The 21683-nt window shown below is 41.6% G+C and overlaps 1 protein-coding gene across 1 annotated transcript in view; it reads left to right on the top strand.

Annotated features, from left to right (window-relative positions):
* BMPER (BMP binding endothelial regulator) overlaps positions 1–21683 on the top strand; it is a 270307-nt gene that overhangs the window by 167238 nt on the left and 81386 nt on the right. Inside the window, exons 12-13 of the mRNA XM_074284311.1 lie at positions 11132–11461; positions 19602–19938. Of these exons, the coding sequence (XP_074140412.1) occupies positions 11132–11461; positions 19602–19938 (667 nt within the window). The remainder of the gene's footprint in view (positions 1–11131; positions 11462–19601; positions 19939–21683) is intronic.

Below are 21683 nucleotides of genomic sequence, written 5' to 3'. Positions count from 1 at the left end.
TACCGAGGCTTCACTGAGGTTATGAGATCCCCAGTCCGGCATTTCTTCCACTGTGTCTTTCCTGCTTCCCTAGTGTCTGACTTGTTCTGACTGCCAGTTGCCGGTTTTCATCATCTTCTGTAATCCAAGCCATTATCAAGTATTTTAAGATGCTCCAGATAATTGTAACGGCTCTAACTGATCAGTTGTGAGGCAGTTTCTTTTTATCTTAAACCTAATTTTGCTTTTTACAACTTTTACTATTATTCATAATTTTCCTCCAGACCATCATTAAAGCAAATAGTTCCCCATTTCTGCATGATGGTCCCTTTAATATTTGAAGATGGCTATCACGTCAATTCCCCTTCCCTTCTCCATATTACATTATAAATCACTCGGGTGCCTTAGTCATATGGAGAAAGGTTAGTGCAATCAAGCCAGATGGGTCAGGAAATGGTATCCTCCCATCCCTGTCACGCTGACCTTGGCCACAATCGTTTCTACTTCCCATGTCCCCCCATCACTTCTTCCTTAACTCTCCCAGCCAAATGATGGCTCCCATTGGAAGGAGAGAAGGTGGCCAAGCAAGGGGCGCTACAAAGTGGAGTAAGACACCCTAGTAATTTGAGAGCATTAGGAAAGCTAATCTGAAGCTGATCTGAGTTAGAGACCTGACATTAGCTCTTGGCTCTCAAGGAGTTTAGTGCTGGTAGAAAGTGCCCTTCATAGATTGGGTCATGACAGAGAAAGTCGTTGTCTTGAGATCAGCCCTGATGGAATCATGACGCCATCACCATTCTCCTCATCTTCACTCCCTTTTTTTTTTTTTTCAAATGAAAGCAAATAAATTTGTATTGGACTAGTTTCTAATGGGTTGAATTTTGAAATTACTATTTCAATCCTAGGAGTGACTGTGATTTCACACATAAGGCATATGAAGGTTCTGTATCAATGCACATTGGCACCTGTTCTGCCCCTTAGAGAGGATCAGTGATTTGTTTAAATTTCCATAAAAGGTGGGACTTGAATCCTAGTCCCCTTAACTAGGAGTACATCTCTCTCTTTAGAGAAAATGATCCAAATCCACCTTAGAAAGCTTCTGTAGGAACATGCCGTCTCCAAGGGATACAGTTGTACCTGGGAACCTCCCACTCTGGCTAAGCCATGTCACATGGCAGGGAGCCAAGGAAGGCACTCACCTGTTGTACCTGCAGCTCTTTGATCTCATTCATGTTACTTTGCTACATATTACAGGATAGCTGAGCAGGAAACCTGAACCCAAGCAAATTGGAGACAATCAGGAACCCTTCTTTCTCAGGACCCGTTCCATAAAAAAAATTACCTCGCCTCTTCACATAATATGAAAATGGGTGGGTCCCTTCACTATCAATGGGCAGAACCGTTGATAGACTAGAGATATTAGGAGAGAGTGGGAAATGTCCTAGCTTATTGGTTAGACTCCCTTTGAGTTATGGAAGCCTGTAGACAAGAATCTCACCTGCTGGGAAGATATATAGCACAGAGTATAAGCACATGGTATGTATTGAATGTGTCTGGACTGTCTTTGGTGGAATTAGCGGTACACAGTTTTAAGCTGCAAGAAAATTTGGAGACTATCCCATTTTACAGAAGAGGAAGCTAAGAGAAAAGATGTGAAATGACTTCCCTAAGATCACACAAGTCGAGTCAGAGGCAGGATTTAAATCTGTGTCCTCCTGCTGCAGAATAAGGTCTTTAGCTACCAGAGTCCCCACATCAATGGCATTGCATGATGTTTTAATGTTTGAGGAACAGAACTGACTGTTTCAGCAAACGTAAGGGGATCTAGTACCTGCCTAGTGCAGAGCAGATTCTTGTCGGATTTCTGCTTGCTTGCTTAGTTAAATTAACATAGCCAGTGATTGATAAAGGGTAACCTAGATGTGCCTGTAACTGTATTTTGAGTTTTGGCAGATTTGAACGCTAGAAACCAAAAGGAAACTGAGTCTCCAACATTATCCTGGACAAATGTGACAAACTAAGCCCATCTGTGAACAGCTAAAGGGAACCATATGCATTAAGTGCTGGGCATGGAGGCAGGAAGACCTGAATTGAAATCTGGGTCTCAGAAATATATAAGCTGGACAAGTCACTTAACCTTAAAAAAAAAAAACCAAAACAAGTTTCCTCATTTGTAAAAATGAGGATAATAAGAACACCTGCCTTCCAGGATTGTTGTGAGGATCAAGTGCTATGCTGTTTTTAAGTGATCAGCGCAGGGTCTGGAATACAGTAATCATTTAATAAATGCAGGTTTTGTTCTTCCCCAGTCATATTGAGAGGAGCTCTTAAGTAAATACAAAAGGAAAATATTTGGTGACCAGGCCTACTCTGTCAAGTCATACACGTGGTAGGACCTAGAGAGAGATGAGACTTCTGAGGTCCTGTGAGAAAGCATGAGATAGCAGAAAGCTAATAATAATAATAATAATAATAATAATAATAATAATAATAATAATAATAACAGTAAGAATAATAACAGCTAACATTCCCATAACACGTCAAGGTTTGCAGAGCTCTGTGTATCAGTTATCTCATTTGATCTTCACAACTTGTGGGGTAGATGTTGTTACCACTCTGTTTTACAAATGAGGAAACTGAGGCAGACAGAGGTGAAGTATCTTGTCCAGGGGCACACAGCTAGTAGATATCACAAAGTAGGATTTGAACTGAGGTCTTAACTCCAGCATGCTACTATACACTTAGCGGCCAGAATGAGAGATACGGAGTCAAATCTCAGCTCCATCGCTTGGTACCTGCATGACCTGTCCAAGGACTGATTGGTTCACTTATAAAACCAATGGAACGGATGATCTTTGATTTAGCTTCCAAATCTAAAGCTGATATCTAACCCAATTCCTTCCATTATTTTTTAAAGTTAGACTCGGTGAACATTTATCAAATACTAAGCAGTGCCAGAAATACAAAATAAAAAAAAAAAAGAAAGAAAAGGGAAAAGTGGACCCCATATTCTCCAGGATGAACCTAATAGGGTTTGCTGTGAGTTGGTATAGCTTGGGGTGATGGCATAAGAGTGAATGAGAAGGTCTCAGGGGTAGAATCAGCTGACCTCCTCGTTTCCAGGAGCTGGTATCTGAAGTCAGATGCACTGACCCCAGGCCCAAGGCTCACCTGCTACTGTTGCTCTCCATCTCTCTGTCAGAGTTGGTTTTGGCAGCATTCTAGTGGAACCCCATGGTGGAAGCACAACATTTTCTCTAATTAAACAGTGACTTTAGGACTGGGGAAACACAGAACTGTTTTATTTATCATGGTGTGAGTACACTAGGAAACAGAGACTTCTGCGCCAGATTTGCAGAAAAATCTTTAATGACAGATTCCACAAATATTCAGTATGATCCGGAGTTCCCTTATCTCTGAAACCACAAAGAGTTGGGTTAAACAAGGCTAATGGAGTTGACTTTAAGCCACAGAAGCAAGGAAAGTTCAAGCTTGAGCTAAGAATCTTTGCTGTGGAAGGCCCGAGCTAAGACTTTAGTCATACAGAGCTGGAAGTGGGAGGCTAATTAGAGTTTGCAGTTGTATCCAAGTGCCTTCTGTTTCCTGGACTGCTAGCTTGTCTGCCTTTGCAATGATCAACAAGATGATTACTGGAAAGTCTTTCTTCAAGGATCTGGTGTCATCAAACGATTCACCAATCATTTGTTTAGTACCTATTATGTGCAAGGAAGGGCCTGGGTGAATTGTCAGAATTAATAATCTGCCTCTGATTATGTGTTCTCTATAATCCTTTAATGTGTCTGAACCCCAAGGGTTTGTTTGCCAAGTCCTAGTGGCCTATATTTCCCCTCCCTGCAGTATCAAAGCCCTATGGTTGCAAAACCCCAGTAGCTTACATTCTCCTGAGGATATTACATAAAAACAGAGAAGCAATTTGAAGACTTGAGTTAAATGAAATGGGATTTTTGGTGCTGTAGAAATCCAGAAATTTTTTTTTTTACAAATGGAGTCAACTATATGTTGTGAAAAACCACCCAGCGCCTTAATCTTCATGAAAAATTGTTGCTGGAAGACTTCTTGGAAAGTGATTGATGGTAAGACTGGTAGAGAAGGCCATAGACTTGTTCTGCGTGGCTCCCCAGGATAGAACCAGAAGCCAAGGGTGGATATTGTAGTGAAATAGTTTAGGTTTAATGTAAGAGAAGAAAACATTCAGTGATTATAATTATTCAAAAGTAGCTTGGACTGCCTTGAAGGTAATGAATGACTTCTGTCCAGAAGTGGAGTTTCATTCTGAAAGACAGATTTCAACAGGATGTTGGACAGCTCCTCAACAGTGGTAACTTACCTGGATGTGAATGAGTTGTCTAGGGAATGGAAGTCTTAAAGTGGAAGCTGGTTGACCACTTGGGGGGATGGGATAGAAGGAAGGACATCATTTTTTGGGATGGTTTCTGGGAACAATTCCAACTCTGAAATTCTGTTTCTGTATTTCCTCAGAGCATTTTTGTGACCATATCACTAAAATCTACTGAATAATATAGCATTACATTAGAATAAAGACCAAATATATCTTTTAAATTAAAAATAATTTTGTTGTCATCTTCTTATCTTACATCACAGCCATTTGGGGAAATGTCTTCAATGCTCCCCCTTCAACAATGAATCCTCCTTTGTAAACAATGAAAACCAGAGAAGTAAAACTATCTGATACAGTGTATGTGACATTCTGCTCCAGTATTTCCCCACCTCCTTATCTTGAAGATATAGGTCTGGAGATTAGATTAGATATATTTAAGAAGTGAAGAACCAAATTTCTCTTTTGCTCAAGGACAGTTAATTACAGAAGCCAACTCTTCTGCAATACAATTTTGTGAAATCCCGGAGATTTTGACTCTGATCAATCTGTCTCTCTTATTATTCTAAATTTAGTCTAATTCAACAGACATTTTTTTTTTGTAATTTGGTTAATTTTATTGGAGGAAAGGTCTGCCTTTATAGAGCTTACAGTTGAGTAGTGAATCATGACAGGCTGACACAGTACAGCCTATCTGTACTATCTGACACTGCAGATAAGTACAAAAATGCCATATATTTACAGAGATACATGTAGGCATGAGAATGCTAGAAACATTAACAGGAGAGCTGATGGACTATAGTATTTTTTTTAATTGAAGAGAGAAAGGAAGGATACCATGGTGGTCTCCACTTGAGATTAACAATGAAAACTGGTCCGGTAACTCTTTTTATTTTCTTTTTATTCCATACTTAAAATCAAAGAAACTTTTAGTTGCAATAGATTTTAAAGAGCATCCTGAAATAAGGGTAGAATATAAAGATAGGGACGGAGGAGAGAGGGGTGAAAATTAATAAGGAGAGGAAGAACATTCATTTTAACAAGCAGGTAATTTAATGGTACCATATTCTATCATTGGGTTCAAAGGAATATGTAGAAATTGCTCCCCACTGGCAAACTAGGTGTTTTTAATGTCTTTAAAATATTTAACCTGATTGGAACTCCTAATTCTTTCAACCATTTCTAACTCATTTCAAGTAATCCTGAACAAATTTAGAGTTGAATAAGAAGAATGGCTTAGGTATTGGATTTTGAAACCAGTCTGTTTAAATGAGTATCCTGAAAAAAATGATAATGAGAGATATAATCGTAATTTTCCTCTTTAGCACTTGTATAGCTATCTGTCTGCTGTATTCTTCCTCCTGCTCCTATTTCTCTCTCTCTCTCTTTTCTTGTTTTACTTTCTTTCTGTCTCTTTCGTTCCCCCTCCACACACACAGATGAGCATATTTTGCACCCTAAACTTTTCTCTTTTGATCATTAGGCTGACATGAATGTTCTTTTTTTTTTTTTTTTTTTTCATTACATATAGCAAGCAAGTGTCTAGATGGCAAGAAAACATTTAAGCATTTGGGGGTGGGGAGACAGGTTCTTCACAATCCTGAAACATAATTGAGTTTAATGTGCATTTTACCAAGCACTTATTATGTGGGCTACAAAAACAAAACCTAAAGCATCCTTGTTATCTCAGAGCTCACATCCAAAAAAAATTTGCTCTCCTGTCTCTACCTAAAATTAGGAAAAACCCTGGTTATCTTCCGCCCCAAGTCCTAAGGCAGAACCATTGGAGAAATACTGAACTCTAACATCTATTCATAATTATCTTCCTGTAAACAATGTCTTCATATACATTTGGTTTTCTGTACTTTTTGGCACAGTCATCATGCATATGATTCTCCCTTTTGGCCAGCTGTTACAATCCTCTTCCATAGTATGTTTCTGAGTTTTATGCTCTCTAAATGACTCATTTTCCCCTTCCAGTTTCTAAGGACATTTTTTTTTTCTGCTTCTGGAGGATCTTTGCTGCTCTTACTTTTGACTAGAAGTATTAAGAATATCAACTGCTACTAGTGCAGACAAAAATATGGCACTGGGAACTGAATTTTTTTCTATTTGCCAAGTTTTGTGTTTCTTGTTATTTTCATGTTATTATCCATTAATGACATTAGCCTAAAAGTTTTCTTTCCTTACTTAATCTTGACAGTTTTACAATCAAGATCCTCTTTGCCTCATAAAAAAATATGAGAGTACAATCTTTGTTCTTTTTTCTTTTAAAAAGAATGCAAATTGTTTGAGTTGGTAAGGCAGACAATTTTATGCAATGTATTTATAAATAAAAATGACATCACAAAAACTAGTAAACCAGTAATTAAGGTATTCATATTTATTTTTCATTAATCATTCTTCTTTTTATCTAGAGTACTTGTCACATTCCAGCTCAGTTCACACTAGCTGGAATGCTAATTTGTCTTGTTTTTGAGTGGGTGTGAGGAATCCTTTAGAAAATACAAACATTGAGGCAGCTAGTTGGTGCACCAGCCCGGAAATCAGGAGGACCTGAGTTCAAATGTGGCCTCAGACACTTACCACTTCCTAGCTGTGTGACTCTGGGCAAGTCACTTAACCCCAGTTGCATCAGCAAAAAAAAAAAAAAAAAAAAAAAAAAAAAAAAAAAGTACACAATTTATGTATACACACAGAATAATTTAATTATTTGTTCATCTAGTTATTTGTTCTGATGGATACATTTGAAAAATATTTTATATTATTGTCATTTATTCTTATATACCCCACTTTGAACTCTACTTTGTAACAAAGAAAAAAGTCAAGCAAAACTACCTGCAAAGTGTATGTAGTATTCTATAGTCATTGTCCTCCATCTTTGTTCCTAAAAAAGGGATATAGGACATGAGGAATTTTCAATAAAGCTAATAATTATTTTTAGAAAGTTAAGATTTTCTTAGCTTCTTTAATTGGTTAAGAAAGATTTTCCTCAGGACTATTACTTTCTACTCCCTATCTTCCAACACACCCTAAGTCTGTATTCTGGGTCTACCAAGAATCAGTCATGACTTAGAAAATTGGGGAGGTTCTAGATTTCCTTTCTGAGTTAGTGGAGGTCAGGAACCTTGATTCTTGGTCAGGCAGACCCAGACCATGGCTCTTGACAGCACTCTAAAATCTTGACAACTGATTACAATGTAAAGAGATTTAGTGTCTCTGGCCAAAAGGCAACCGTTGGATGTCAGTCAAAGATTTAATCTCAGCAGGACATAGGGAAATCTATGTTTTGGAGATAGGACTGGAAAATTATCTCTTAATTAGGGAAATTATCTCTTTATGAGTTTAAGTTGTGACACTCTAGTTGCAGTGTCTGAGAGTCCTGGACTTTGTAGTCACTTAATAATCCAGTCAGCCCATTGATCGTATGTCCAGTTCAAATCCTACTAAAGAAAACTTTGGGCAAATCCCTTAAACTTTCTGGACCTCAGTTTCCTTATCTATAATGGGCAAATTCCTTAACTTTCTGGATCTCAGTTTCCTTATCTATAATGGGCAAATCCCTTAAACTTTCTGGATCTCAGTTTCCTTATCTATAAAATAATAAGATTAGATTTGATGACCTCAAAGTGTCTTTCAATTCTTTGCCTATAATCTGTGATAAATATTTAGGAGGAGAGGAGAAATGGAAAACAATATGGGGGGGATTTAGCAAAAAGTACAGGACAGAAACCAAACTGGGAGGGGAAATTCTTATCCTGTAGGTGTCTTCTTAAAATTTAGCAGCATATTTATTCTGAAGTCATCATATGCATCCATAAATGCATATATTATATATAAGGTTATATATATAATATGCACATATGTTATATATATGTAAACATATATGTATATGTATATATATGCATATATATATATAAGGATTTTCTTGAGGAAAAATATTTATAGATTCAAATAACTCAAGTACCTCAGTCTATTCCATCATGGCCTTGTAGATTTGATATTGGACGGAACATGGGAGACAATCTAGCGAAACAGCTCATTTTTTCAAATGGGGAAACTGAGGTCCAGGTAATAAAGATACCTGCAGAAGATCACTTCTAGAATCATAGTTATCTGGAGTTAGAAGGTGCCATAGAGTCTAAAACTCTTTTCTCTTCATTTTCCAGATAAGGTGGCTGTATGACAGAGAGTGAATTTAAACTCACCAACCAGACCTTCCAAACCCAGTTCTCTTTCCACCATTCATCCTTTCTTTCTTTTATTTTTAAAAGCTTATTCCCAAAGTGACATCTTTTACAAAGAAAACAGATTGTGGATCAGATTTTAACTTCTCAAATCCCAAATGTGTATATGTGTATACATACATCTATTACTGTATTTGAGCAAGTTGACATATGGTGTAATCTAATGTGATATAACATAAGACAGAGTCTCTTTATATAACACATTGGAAATAAAAAGCAAACATTTCCTTTCTTTCTGTCCCAGCTATCAGTTGGGGGGCAGGTCTCCAAAGGGCGTCTTCCCAACATCTTGACTCTTAACCGTTTGCTTAGGTAAAGAAAAAAAGACAGGGCCAAGATATCTCTGGACAGCTCCCTTTGATTCTTGATTTTGCTGGTACAGAAAACAAATAGTTCTTTTGATGGAGGAGCTCAGATCTTATCATTGTTTGAACTAATTCTTATCTATGATTTCCTCATTAGTCATCCTTTGCTGCCTAGAAAGCAAAGATACAAGACAGCAGGAGGGAGATAAAGTTTAAGAAATGACAGCTGGCTCCTTTTCTGAGCTGTAATAACTACACACGTTTGTTTGGGCTTCGCGTGTTAGAAAGCACTGACCTCATGCTGACTCTGTGGGGTCCCTGATGTAAGAAATGCCTACATTTTACAGATGGGAAAATGGAGGGTCCTGTTACAGGACTTGGAGCTAGAATGGTCCCTCCGTGTCATTGAAACAGCCTCCTCCTTTCAGCGAGTCGGAGGGAATGAATGCAGAAAGCTGCCAGATGTCCAACATGGAGCACTCTGCTTAGAGTCTTAGAATTAGAGATGAAAAGAAGGGCAGAGCTTTTTCTGGAGGTCAGCTCTCTCTTATTTCAGAGGAGGAAACTGAGTCCCAGATCTGTAAAGTTATTTGCCCTGAGCCACACAGCTAGTAAGTATCAGAGGCAACATTTGAATACAGGTCCTCTGGATTCCATCCCACCTCCAGGTCATTCCCTTGAAGCTCTTCCAGGTCAGATTCAATGACCATGAACTTAGCAAGTTATCTGACTAAACCAGGGCTGGTTTCTAATGACAAGCTAAAATTCCTTAAATTTCTGAAAGGTCCAGGCTGTCCTTAATTTATTGGAAGAGAGACAGTGGGTTCATTTTTTTTTTAAGAGTTCTGGCTGTTTGGAAAAGAATAAGCTCAATGTTTTTTGCCAGGAGAGCAACTTATTAGTTCATGAGTAGAAGAATTTTCGAGAGAAAAGGGAAGAAGCTTGGAGAAAACCTCAGGAAGCAGCCCTTTCTCTTTGTTCTGTTTCAAAAGGCTCACTCATCTGTCAGTCGTGTAATTCCAACCTGGGAGTCCCTATCCTTCCATTATGAACATGCCCAAATTAGCCAAGTGGAAATAATGTGGAGCCCTCTCCTCCAGCCATGTACCTCTCTCTTTTTTCTTCTCTTTTTGTTGTCTTGCCCAGCTAGTCTGGTGGCTTAGGAAGCCAGAGGGATGGGTCACCTCTGTTGATAAACAGATCCTACTTCAGTGTCTATGTCTCCTGTACTAAGATGGTTGGAAATGTATAAACAAGAGAGATATTGGGAAACACATCAAAAATATGTCAGCCAAAAAAACCCCCAAAAGACCACACACACACACACACACACACACACACACACACACACACTCACATATACACACACTCACACACACACTCATACATATACACACACTCACACACACACACTCACACATACACACACACTCACACACATACACACACACACTCACACACACACTCACACACACACACTCAAACTCACACACACACTCACACATACATACACACTCACACATACACACACTCACACACACACTCACATACACACTCACACACATACACACATACTCACACACACTCACACATACACACACACACACTCACACACACACTCACACATACTCACACATACACACACACACTCACACTCACACTCACACACACACTCACACACACTCACACACACATACACACACACATACACATACTCAATCCCCCTATGATTTGGAACCCACTGCTAGGAGAGCCCTGGTTTGGGACAGACTATGAAGGACACAGGATCTGACTTAGATTCTCTCTGGATTGGAATGAATAATGGTGTGTAAGGCCCCTTTCAACTCCAGTTCTATGGTCCTATAATTCAAAGCCAACGAACCTATGTCTGAGCCTCTGTTTCCCCATCTGAGGTTGATGAGCCAGGTGGTCCTTTAGGTCTTAAAACTATTGATTCTAAATCATTACCTCCTTTTGGAGTCTCAGTTTCCTCACCTGTAAAGCTAGAGAATTGAACCAGATTGCCCCCGATATCCCTTCCAGCTCCAGAGCTGTGATAATAAAGCTATAGTCTTTTTTTTTTTTAGTTCACCCCAAAATCCCTCGGGGTCAGAGGCTGTCAGCTTCTTGACAAGCAGCCCGACCCCCTCCCTTTGTATTATTACTATGATCTCTGAGATGACTTTCAAATAAACATACTTCAATTCGTTTCTATCCTGCTTTTGTTTCTCACTCACCTGCAGAGCCCGGCGTTTGCACTGTATTTGGAGACCCCCACTACAACACTTTTGACGGACGGACATTTAACTTTCAGGGAACATGTCAGTACGTTTTGACAAAAGACTGCTCCTCCTCTGCCTCACCCTTCCAGGTGCTGGTGAAGAATGACGCCCGGCGGACCCGGTCCTTCTCTTGGACCAAGTCTGTGGACCTCGTGGTCGGCGGCAGCACGGTCAGCCTCCAGCAGCATCTCACGGTCAAGTGGAACGGTACCCGGATAGCCCTGCCCTGGGAGACTCCGCACTTCCAGATTGATCTGGACGGCTACCTCCTGAAAGTGACAACCAAAGCAGGTGGGGCTCCCACTCACAGAGCTTCCTGGGGCCGGGGCTGTCCTGCGGGGACCCCCAGACCACCGCAGGAATGTCTGCCCTTGGCTAGGGTGAGCCCCAGAGAGAGCCTTGTCCAAATGTGGCCGGTGCAGCATCCCCCCACACAGACCGGGGGGAGATGGTGAAAGCCGGCTGGGTCTCTGTGGAGGCTGAGCCTTGGCACTGGCAGCAAGCCCCACCTGCCTTCTCCAGGGACCCCGGGGAACTCGTCCCCGCTAATTTTCCTCAGGAAAATAGCGCTTGTGAGCTCCCGACCGCTCTCGCTTTAAGTCCTGTTGCTGTTTTCAGGCTATTGGGGATGTCCAGCTTGGAATTGTCAGCTCCTCTTCCAACTTTTGATGTGTATTTTGACATCTGTGGAAAAGAATGCTCTCTTGAGAGCTCCTCTCTGGGAAGGCCAGAACAGCCCCACAGTTGAGCCGACTCTCATTAACCCATCGTGCTCAGAGAAGTCCCTGGGCAGAGCGGCAGGCTCCGATCACCCGGGATCAGGGCCACCCTCAGCTGGGCATTCGCCTTGGCAGCTGGCCTCTGTGTTCAGGGAGGTTGCTCCTGGGGTGTGGGGAAGAATGCCAGGGAGACCAGTGTGTGTGTGTGTGTGTGTGTGTGTGTGTGTGTGTGTGTGTGTGGGAGAGAGAGAGAGAGAGAGAGAGAGAGAGAGAGAGAGAGAGACAGAGAGACAGAGAGACAGAGACAGACAAAAAGAGAGACAGAGAGAGAGACACACACATAGAGAGACAGACAGACAGAGACACACAGACAGAGACAGAAACAGAGGTAGAGAGACAGATAGAGAAATAAATACAGATACAGAAACAGAGAGAGACAGAGACAGATATACAGAGAGACAGATAGACATAGACAGACAGACAGACAGATGTAGAGATAGAGACAGAAAGAGACAGACTCAGAGAGGCAGAGAGGCAGAGAAATAGAGACAGAGAAACAGATAGATATACATAGACACAGACAGAGAGACAGCCGCATCAGTGCTTCCCCTCCATGGAGGTTCCCTTGGTTTATAACCATGGGCATTCTTTCCAGCTTTATTCTTCTTTTCCCTGTGACCTTGCACTCCTTTTAGACTCCTGGAGGGTGGCTCTCCTGCTGCTGTTCTTTCTTAAAATTTTACCTCACGGAGCCTCTAGACAAATCCATCCACGGCACACCAGCCTTTTCATGGCATGCATGTTGCTAAGGAGCCATGCTGGTGCGGCAGACTGGCTGCTGGGCTTGGGATCTAAAAGACCTGGGTCCTTTAACTAGCTCTGACCAGCTGGGCATCCTTGGGCAAGTCACTCATCGAGGCCCAGAGCCTCAGGTTAACTCCACCTGAGGGGAGCCTTCCCAGTTCCAGGGAGGTCATAATCAGTGCCGGTGGAACAAGTTCCTGCGCCATCAAAATCAGAGCTTCTTGGGCCATGATGTATTGGAGGGGTAGTTTCTCCAAGCAGAGAAATAATTTCCCAGGGAGCAAAGGAAGTCCTTAAGCAAAATGGTCTAGGACCCAGTGTTCTATTGCGGGATCCATAAAGCTGCAAGCATGACAGTTTTCCCAGCTATTCTGGGGACAGGATCTGTGTGGTGCTTTATGCTGTGCTGCTCGGTCCTTATTACTCCTTTATCTAGATCCACATCATCTGGATCAATCCCTTACAAAGGCAGCCATATGCGTGTATGTGCACACGCGTGTAGTTCTGTGCATCATATGTGTTTGCCTAGCTATATATCACGTTTATGGAATAAATGGCACTGCACTTCATTCCTGCAGAGATGTATTATTTCAGAAATAAGCTCAAAATTGGAGAAACTATTTCCAGCAAAATGGTAGCCTTTTTGACTGTGCTTGAAGGGCTGATTATGTAGGTTTCTCTCACATTTATTTTTACTTTCTGATGAAGGGGAAAACACTGAGCACAGCCAAGCCCTGGCAATGGAGCTTTGGTGACCAGTGGCTCTCAGCGGCCCTCCCTCTTTCTTCTGGGCCTTGGGTGGGAAATATGTTAATGGTTCGAATTCAGGGCCAAAGGTTTATTTTGCTAAACTGGTTTGAGCCCTTGGAACGCCAGCGTGGATAAACAAGGGGAAGAAATGGAGACATTTCTTATGATCACGTGTCAGGCCCATTGAGACGAAGAGGTTTAGAGGGAGGAGAACGTTGAATAAAAATTTGGGGGAACCCTCTCTAAAAACAAGGAGGCAAATTTCAGTTTGTTAGGGATTCCGGGCTCGGGGCAAGAAGTTATATTGATTCTCTGCTATTTTCAGGAAAAGAAAGGACAGAAAATCTAAAGTTCTGTTTGAGCCTGAAAGAGATTTACAAGTCTAGAAAATGCAGGTCTTGGAGGATCCCAGATTTAGGACTATAAGGGACCATGGTGGGCGGTGATCAGATCCAACCACTTTCTTTTTATAGCTGAGGAAATTGAGGTCCAGAAAGGGAAAGGGAAACCACATAGGAATTAAGTAGTAGAGAGGTAAGCCTGCAACTCCTAATCCAGCCAGCCCTTTTTCCAATAAACCACCACAGCTTATTTCTCCGGAGGGGATCAAATGCTAGGGTGCATCCAAGAGGACCAGCATTAAGAAGGGCTCGGCAGCAATCTCTTGGCACAAACTCAGCACGATGGATTTGAATTCTGTGAGGAGTTATTAGCCAACTATGTCTCAGAACAAAAGGATTCTGGATCTTTTAGGATTACAGAGACCAGGGATGCTCTGATCTGCTCAGAGCTAGCTGTCAAAGAGAGGTGGAGGGGATGAATGCACTTTGGGAGATGAACTTGGTCTGGGGCATGAGGAAAAGAATTTGGTTATCGAAATAGAGATTGATCACCATCACCCTGAGAAGATAAGCAAAATGAGAGAAATCCCTGGGTTTGAACTCAGCCCTTTATTTTCTTCTTCAATTGCCCTTCACAGAATGCAAGTAATTTACAGACAGCTCCTAATAGTACCCAGCTGAATAATTTCCTGAAGAGAGAAAAAAATATATATATATATACATATATGTATGTAAATGGTTTTCAACTTCCTGGGGAGGGGGGAATGTAGTCTACAGGGCCTTAAACTATGCTTTGGGATTATTCTCTGAATGAAAAATATTCCACTTCCAAACAATGGCGTTCTTTACCCAGGCTGAGCCAAACCCCTCAGCTTTACCCGCTACAGATGTTTTCATCACCTATTGTTGGCTTAGAATGCCATAGTGTTTCTCTGAGGATCTGTGGGTTTTTCATTTCAGAGCCAGAGGTTGATCATTGTCCGAGATGAGAGAGCGATTATTGCACAATAACATTTGAAATGGACCTTGCAGCTGGGAGCGGAGGAGGCATGGGGGGAAAATGCCTGTGCTGTTGCCTCTGTGGCTTGAGGACTTAGCCCTGCATTGTAGGCTTCGGGTAGGAGGGCAGTGGTCTCTGAGCATGGCTGGAACTCAACTGGACTAGCGCACTCAATAGACACAATGGCAAAAGTCATAGGGAGGGGAGGGAACTGGGAGGAGGAGAAATAACCCACACTTCCAGCCTCCTACCCCAGCAGGTCTTAGCATAATATGCCCTTTTCAACATCTGTTTTGCACCCCCTCACCAGTTCAATCCAAAAGAGCTAACTCTTGCTAAGAAGTAGGGATTTGCATCTATTGCCTCCATACCTTTGTCCAGACTGTTCCCATATGTTTGGAATGCATTCCCTCTTCATCTTTGCCTCTTGGAATTCTTCCAGGGCTCACCTCAAGGGTCACCTCTTAGAGGAGGTCTATCTTAAGCTCCCTAGCCATTACTCTCTGGCCCACCTCAAACTATATTGTGATCGTGTTCCCCCCCCCCTCCAGGAGAATGGAATATTCTTGATGTCAGAGGACTGGTTTTGTTGTTGTTTTGTTCAGATTTTGTAGACTGGCACAAAGTGGATGCTTAATAATTGTTTGTTCAGTTGAATTGAATTTGGTTTGGTTTGGAATACAACTTTTCCTCGAGACCTATACCTGTTAAATCCAGAAACTGTATCCAATTCTTTGGTACAAAATCCCAAAGAAACCCATCTCTCTTTCAACTCCAGGAGAATAGCCACAAATGAAAAAAACAGACAAATAAATAAACCCTACAATTATTGCTGACTTGTAACTTTACCTCAGGTCAACTCTTTAACAATCGTATTCAGGTTGAATCTTTCCTTTCCAAGTAAAGGAAGAAAACACAAGAATCCAAGGTAGAAATGGTGTCCAACAATATGTTCCCTATTCTGCCCTGGGATGGGCCCTTACTTTTTGCTAGGAGGGGGAAAGTATGTCTCATTATTCATCATGTCAATAATCAGTAAGTATGCATTAAGTATCCCCTCCCACTCCATGTGCCGGACACTGGGGACACTCCAACAAAAACAGAGCAGCCCCTATCCTCGAGGAGCTCATGTTCTTGTATTAGAGATAGGATAGAATTCTGTCCATCTCTTTGGCGAGACCGCTGGTTTCTGTGACTTAAAAGCAATCTACCATTCTTTCAAGCAAATGACAGCCACCTAGAAAATCAGGATAATAGCAGTACCCACTTGAGATGGAAGACCAGGATTGCAAGCCCCCGTAGAATAAGTAGGTGGAGAATAGTAAGGCAAAGCATTCACTGGTGAAGAGAGGAAATTGGAAGACCTCGGAATGCAAGAAAAGGAATGTGGCCACTCTTCCCAGCTGCAGATGGAACACATGCTTCAGTTTTAAACTTCACCATCTGCCAGTGACTTCAGTCCAAAGTCTAGGATGGAGAACGGGGGAACGCATCCCAGCTGCAGAGAGAACCGCCAGCCCATAAACCCCCAAGGCGCTTCCAAAATGCTTCATTGAGGAGGATGACCATTCTAGACATCATATTGAAGGGTTATTTCCTTAGTTACAGCTCATTACCTTCTCCCCTTTGAGTATTATAATCACCTTTCCATGAATGTGCTCAAAAGGAAGATATTATACCATGAAATGAGCAGGGAAAGTTGAAATGGAAATGCCACAAATGAAGGGAAAGGAAGCCTTGATAAAATGTGTAGCCAACTTGAACCGAGTCTTCTGTAGAGAAAAAGGTCATAGAGGCAAAATTTCCCGGAAGGATGGCTTGACCTTCTGTGTCCCTTTCCATTCTCCATTTTGTATTATCTGCCATTGTTTGGTGAATAGAAATGGCCGCAGCCTCCAGAGAGCCTGACAAATACCTTCAGATATCAGATAGGACTACTTCAAAGAATAAAAAAGTGAAAATTGTCTGGCTTAAGAACTACTTCCTAAAATCGGACCTTTCTTAAATCTTCCAGTTAATCATGGCTACCCAAGAATCACAATCACTTTGCACATATTCATTATTTGCTTATTTATCTGAGTGCATATTATTTCCTTTAGAGTAGAAAATTACATTTTTGAGGACTGTGACTTAATTCTTTTTCTTTCCTTTGTAGTTTCAGTGCTTGGAACGTAGCATAGCTTAATAAAGGCTAGTTGAATTGAATTGAATTGAGTAGGAAAGGCTGGCTGACCTTTGGAAGAGCTTTCAAGAGAGAAAATCAGAATGCAAAGTGTCTAGTAAAAGAATTGGGCCTTGGGGTCTTTGTCTCATTCTGTTCCGATGCAAGGAGGCTATCATTGGGAAGGCTTCTCCCATACTATATTTTGACTTACTGCCATCTTTATCTGTCAGTCAGGCTGTCCTCAGGATAATTTTTATATCTCAAGAAATTGTGGAATATTTCTTACTTTTCTTTCACCCTAAATAACTGGGTGGTATAGAGGTTAGAGCCCTAGTGTTGGATGTGGGAAGATCTGAATTCAAATCCTGCCTCTGATACACACTTGACTCTGTGACCTCAGAGCAAGGAATTTAAGATTTTAAATGATAGAGGAAGTCAGCTGATCTGCATGGTGAAGGAAATTTCCATAGTAGATTTCTTATCCCAATGAATTCACAGATGTAGACTACGCCGTTCCCCCAAACAAACAGACAAAACATATGTTTAATCAAATGATTTTAAAAGAACCTTCTTTATATTGTCCATAGAGTCCACATTATGTATTACCTTCTATGGCCCAATTGTGTGTGAATGAATCCATCCTCATGGCCTCAGCTCTCTATTTTGAGCGAAAACCATATCCATTCTCCAGGGCATCGTGTCCTGGCCTGAACAGGGATCTTGTCATCTGCCCTACAGCTGCTCATGTAACACTGTTCTATTTCCCACCTCCCCCCGCTTCACTTCTTGCTCAGGGAAAAAATAATTAAAACCAATATTACTGGGAAGATGATGACAATTAAATATCCCATGATGCTATTTGCAATCCTTGCAATTACCTAGACCAGGGCGTCTTGACTGTTTTGTGTATTGTGGACCCCTTTGGCAGTCCATTAAAATCTCTGAATAGATTCTCAGAAAATAATGTTTTTAAATGTATAAAATAAAATACTTAGGATTACAATAAAATCACTTATATTGAAATACAGTATCACATGCATTTTTAAACAATCATGGATTCCAGATTAAGAACTTCTGGAATAGCCAAGACTCCCTTCCTGGGCCTCAGCTTCCCAAATATGTATTCTATTACCCTAGCAGAATGCAAGTTCCTTCCAGGGAGAAACTTTTCCTTCTCCAGCCTGGTAGAGTTCCTGACACATAGCAGGTGTTCAGTAATGCTTGGACCTCAGTTGATTGATTGCCTATCTTGTGCCCTGGCCATCTTTCCTGGATACATCACCCCCACACAAATTTTCCTGTGGATTTCCCATGAAACTCTGTTTTGTGAGCAAGTTTCCTCCACAAGCTTTCCTGCAGTCCTTACCTTGTTTGTGGTCCCCGCCAAGAGTATTTGCTCAGAGACTGTCTCCTTTTCCCTTGTGTGGAATCTTTGCATTTGTTTCTATAGAAACTCAGTTAAAAAGCCACAGGCCTTCCTCCCAGATCCCTCTTTGACAGGTGTCTCTACTTTCCTTCCCTTTGATGTGGCAGTGGAGTGTCCTAACCATATATCAATGATACTTGGCTCTCATTCTCTATTTTGGATGACATCCAAGTTTGGGGAGTAGGGCTTTTGGAATCTTACCAGTGGAGGAGTTCCTATTGATCTTGTTTCTTTGTGATGTAACCATATGTCAGCTCCGGGGCCATTTGATATCCAGGGAGGACTTTTCCTCTGGTTTCAGGCCCATCCTTTTTTGTCTTCCCTCTTGAAGATGAACCATTTGTGATGAGTGGCCGAGATCCTGATCTTTCAGGGAAACAGACTTTAAACCTTTTCAAGTTATGTCGTATTCTTTTCAGTGGTCCCATTGTGTTCTCCAATTATGATGGAATGAAAGACTTTCCTTTTATTTCATAACTGGGGGTGGAAGGCAAAGGGACAAAGATTAAAAAGCACATGGGGAACAGATATTCCGTGGATTATTCTTCCTACAAGTTTTCTGCCCATAATCACATGCTAAAAGAGGCTCATTCTCTTATGTGAGGATCTACTCTTGAGGCAAAGGATCTGTATTTAAGGCATAAAGAAAAGATTTATGGTATGTTTATAGTGGTATATTGGGCTTCAAGTCAGGAGATAAGTGTTTGACTTCCACCTCAGCATGCTGTCTCTCCTTCTTGAAATTACCTAGTGGATATATCTTGCATTAATTTAACCGTATTTTCTATGACCATTCATTAGAATGGATTTCATCATGGTTAAGGCTTGTCCCATTTTTGTGTTTGTGTCCCTCGCTCCTGGCACAATACTCAGCACATAGTAAGCACCTAATGTTTATTGAGACAAGTTAACATAACAGAATAAACATACTAAGTAGGTACAGATATAGGAATACATATTAGTAATGTATGAATCAGATTTTATTAAAACAAATATTAGTATAAAAAGTTTTTATATGTGCCATAAAATGCATGTACTGACTTTCCTGACACAGTGACTCAAGTTGATTTGAGGTACTATTAGATACAATGACGTTCCAAGACAGTAAAAGGACTTTGATGGCTCTTGCTTGGCTATTGGCCACTTATCAAAGACAAAGGAATATGGGTACAGTGGTTGCCATAGTTGGGAATTGGGAGACTAAACTTCTGTTCCATTCTCTTCCAGGTTTGGAAATCTCTTGGGATGGAGACAGTTTTGTGGAAGTCATGGCTGCCCCACATCTGCAGGGCAAACTCTGTGGCCTCTGTGGCAATTACAATGGACACAAACGGGATGACTTAATTGGGGGAGATGGCAACTTCAAGTTCGACGTGGATGATTTTGCTGAGTCCTGGAGGGTTGAGTCAAATGAGTTTTGCAATCGGCCTCAGAGAAAGCCGGTGCCCGAGCTCTGCCAAGGGACGGTGAAGGTGAAGCTTCGAGCACACAGGGAATGCCAGAAGCTCAAAGCCTGGGAGTTCCAACCCTGCCATTCTACTGTAGACTACACAACGTTCTATCGGTAAGTATGGCCTCGGGAAGGCGTTTGGGGAGAAGAGTGAAGAAGGAATTCACAGGCAAAGAGATGCAAGTCTCTATTTGTGCAGAAGGCTTGTGTAGAATGGATATAACCCACTGAGCCTCGTCTGGGGCTCATGTCCCTAGACTCATGTCCAGATTGAGAAGTGCGAGGGAAATAACCCTTATTGACTTAAAGTGATCTAAGGTTCTCTTAGACCTGCAAGAGGGTCCATGTACCCTCTGACTAGATTTCAAAGGGTTCATGAATTTAGACTGGGAAAAAAAGCATATTTATTTCCATACAATTGGTTTCTTCTCTCATCCTCTTTATTTTATTTTATCCATTAAAAACGTTTCTCTGATGAGTGTGGATTTCACTAGGCAGCTCAAAAAATCCGTGACCCAGAAGAGGTTAAGGGCTCTTCATCTAAGATGTATCTGGTTTTATCCAGTAGAATTATATTGTTGCATTGCGCTATATATCTGATTACATTCCCTACCATTTTCATATAATATTTAAGGTAAAAATGATTAATTTTGAAGGTCATAGGTTAAGCCAGCACAGATATGAATGCATTTTTCCAGAAGTTCAGTAGCAGTTATGATTCAGTGGGAAGAGCTGAATTCCAATCCCATTTCAGACATTGACAACTCATGTGATTTTGGATCCTCTGATCCTTTGAACCCAGGTCTCCTATTGGGTTGGATACCTTCTGAAACACCTGTTTGGGAGGAGGATCAGAAAAGGGCTGATGTGCTAGATTGCCCAGAGGCAGAGGTGAGGGGGAGCATGTTCCAGGCCTGGGGAGCATCATCTGCCCAGAAGCAGGAGAAGGAGGCTGTGTACAGAGCAGAACATGTTGGTCGGTTTGTCTGAAATGCAGAAAAAAATGAGAAGCCCTCAATGGGAAATCATCCTGGAAAGAGGAGAAAAAAGTGATTGCTAATTAAGGATGGATTCTCTTTGGGAATTTCAAATCTGCTTAATTTATCGTCCCTGATAACCCATGGCTGGGTATTCCCCATCTTCGTTTCATTAAAAAAAGCTAGGGTTTGATTCTTTTGCACCAGTGATGAAGCTTAATTAGTCTCATTAATTTGAGCCCTTTGTGGCTCTCTCCTGACTGGAGAAATATGTTGCTTCTTCACCCCTGGCTGCCTGCGGCACTCCCCACCCGTGGGGGAGATAGACAGAACACTGGAGGCTGGCCCCTGGAGCTATGATCATGTCTCCTTCCTTAAATTTAGAAAACGCCTGTGGTCTGAAACCACAGAGAGGTTATTTTTACTCTTTAATTGCACCAGTTTATTTCCCCTCATTCTCATTAAATCTGATCCTTTTAAAATGTTTTATTTGATCTCTTGACATAAAAGATAAAATTCGATGAAGGCAGCATGAGGAAGAGTGGAAAAAGCCTCCCCTTGTCAGCGCAGAGCCCTGAACATGGCGACATCTGCCAAGCCATTTGGCTCGGCCTCCCGAGTTTCCTTCTCCAGAGTCATTTTCCCCTGATGATTGGCGTTCTCTCCCTTCCTAGCCCTTCCTTCTCCCCAGCCCCACCAGGAGGCCGATCCTTCTCCCTCCCCGTCGAAATCCAGGCCATTTCACACTCGCCATCCTTGGCAACGTCGCTTGGCTGGTTGAAGCACATGTGTGGTCATGGGCAAGACCAAGGTGGGAAATGAAATAGCCCTTGGTCTCCTCCAAGAGCTGGGGTGGAGTTTGGTGCTGCAGGCAGAGACTCC

Source organism: Sminthopsis crassicaudata, chromosome 1 (genome assembly GCF_048593235.1).
Source record: "Sminthopsis crassicaudata isolate SCR6 chromosome 1, ASM4859323v1, whole genome shotgun sequence".
NCBI classification, from domain to species: Eukaryota; Metazoa; Chordata; class Mammalia; order Dasyuromorphia; family Dasyuridae; genus Sminthopsis; species Sminthopsis crassicaudata.
This window is presented reverse-complemented; position numbering and strand designations above follow the sequence as displayed.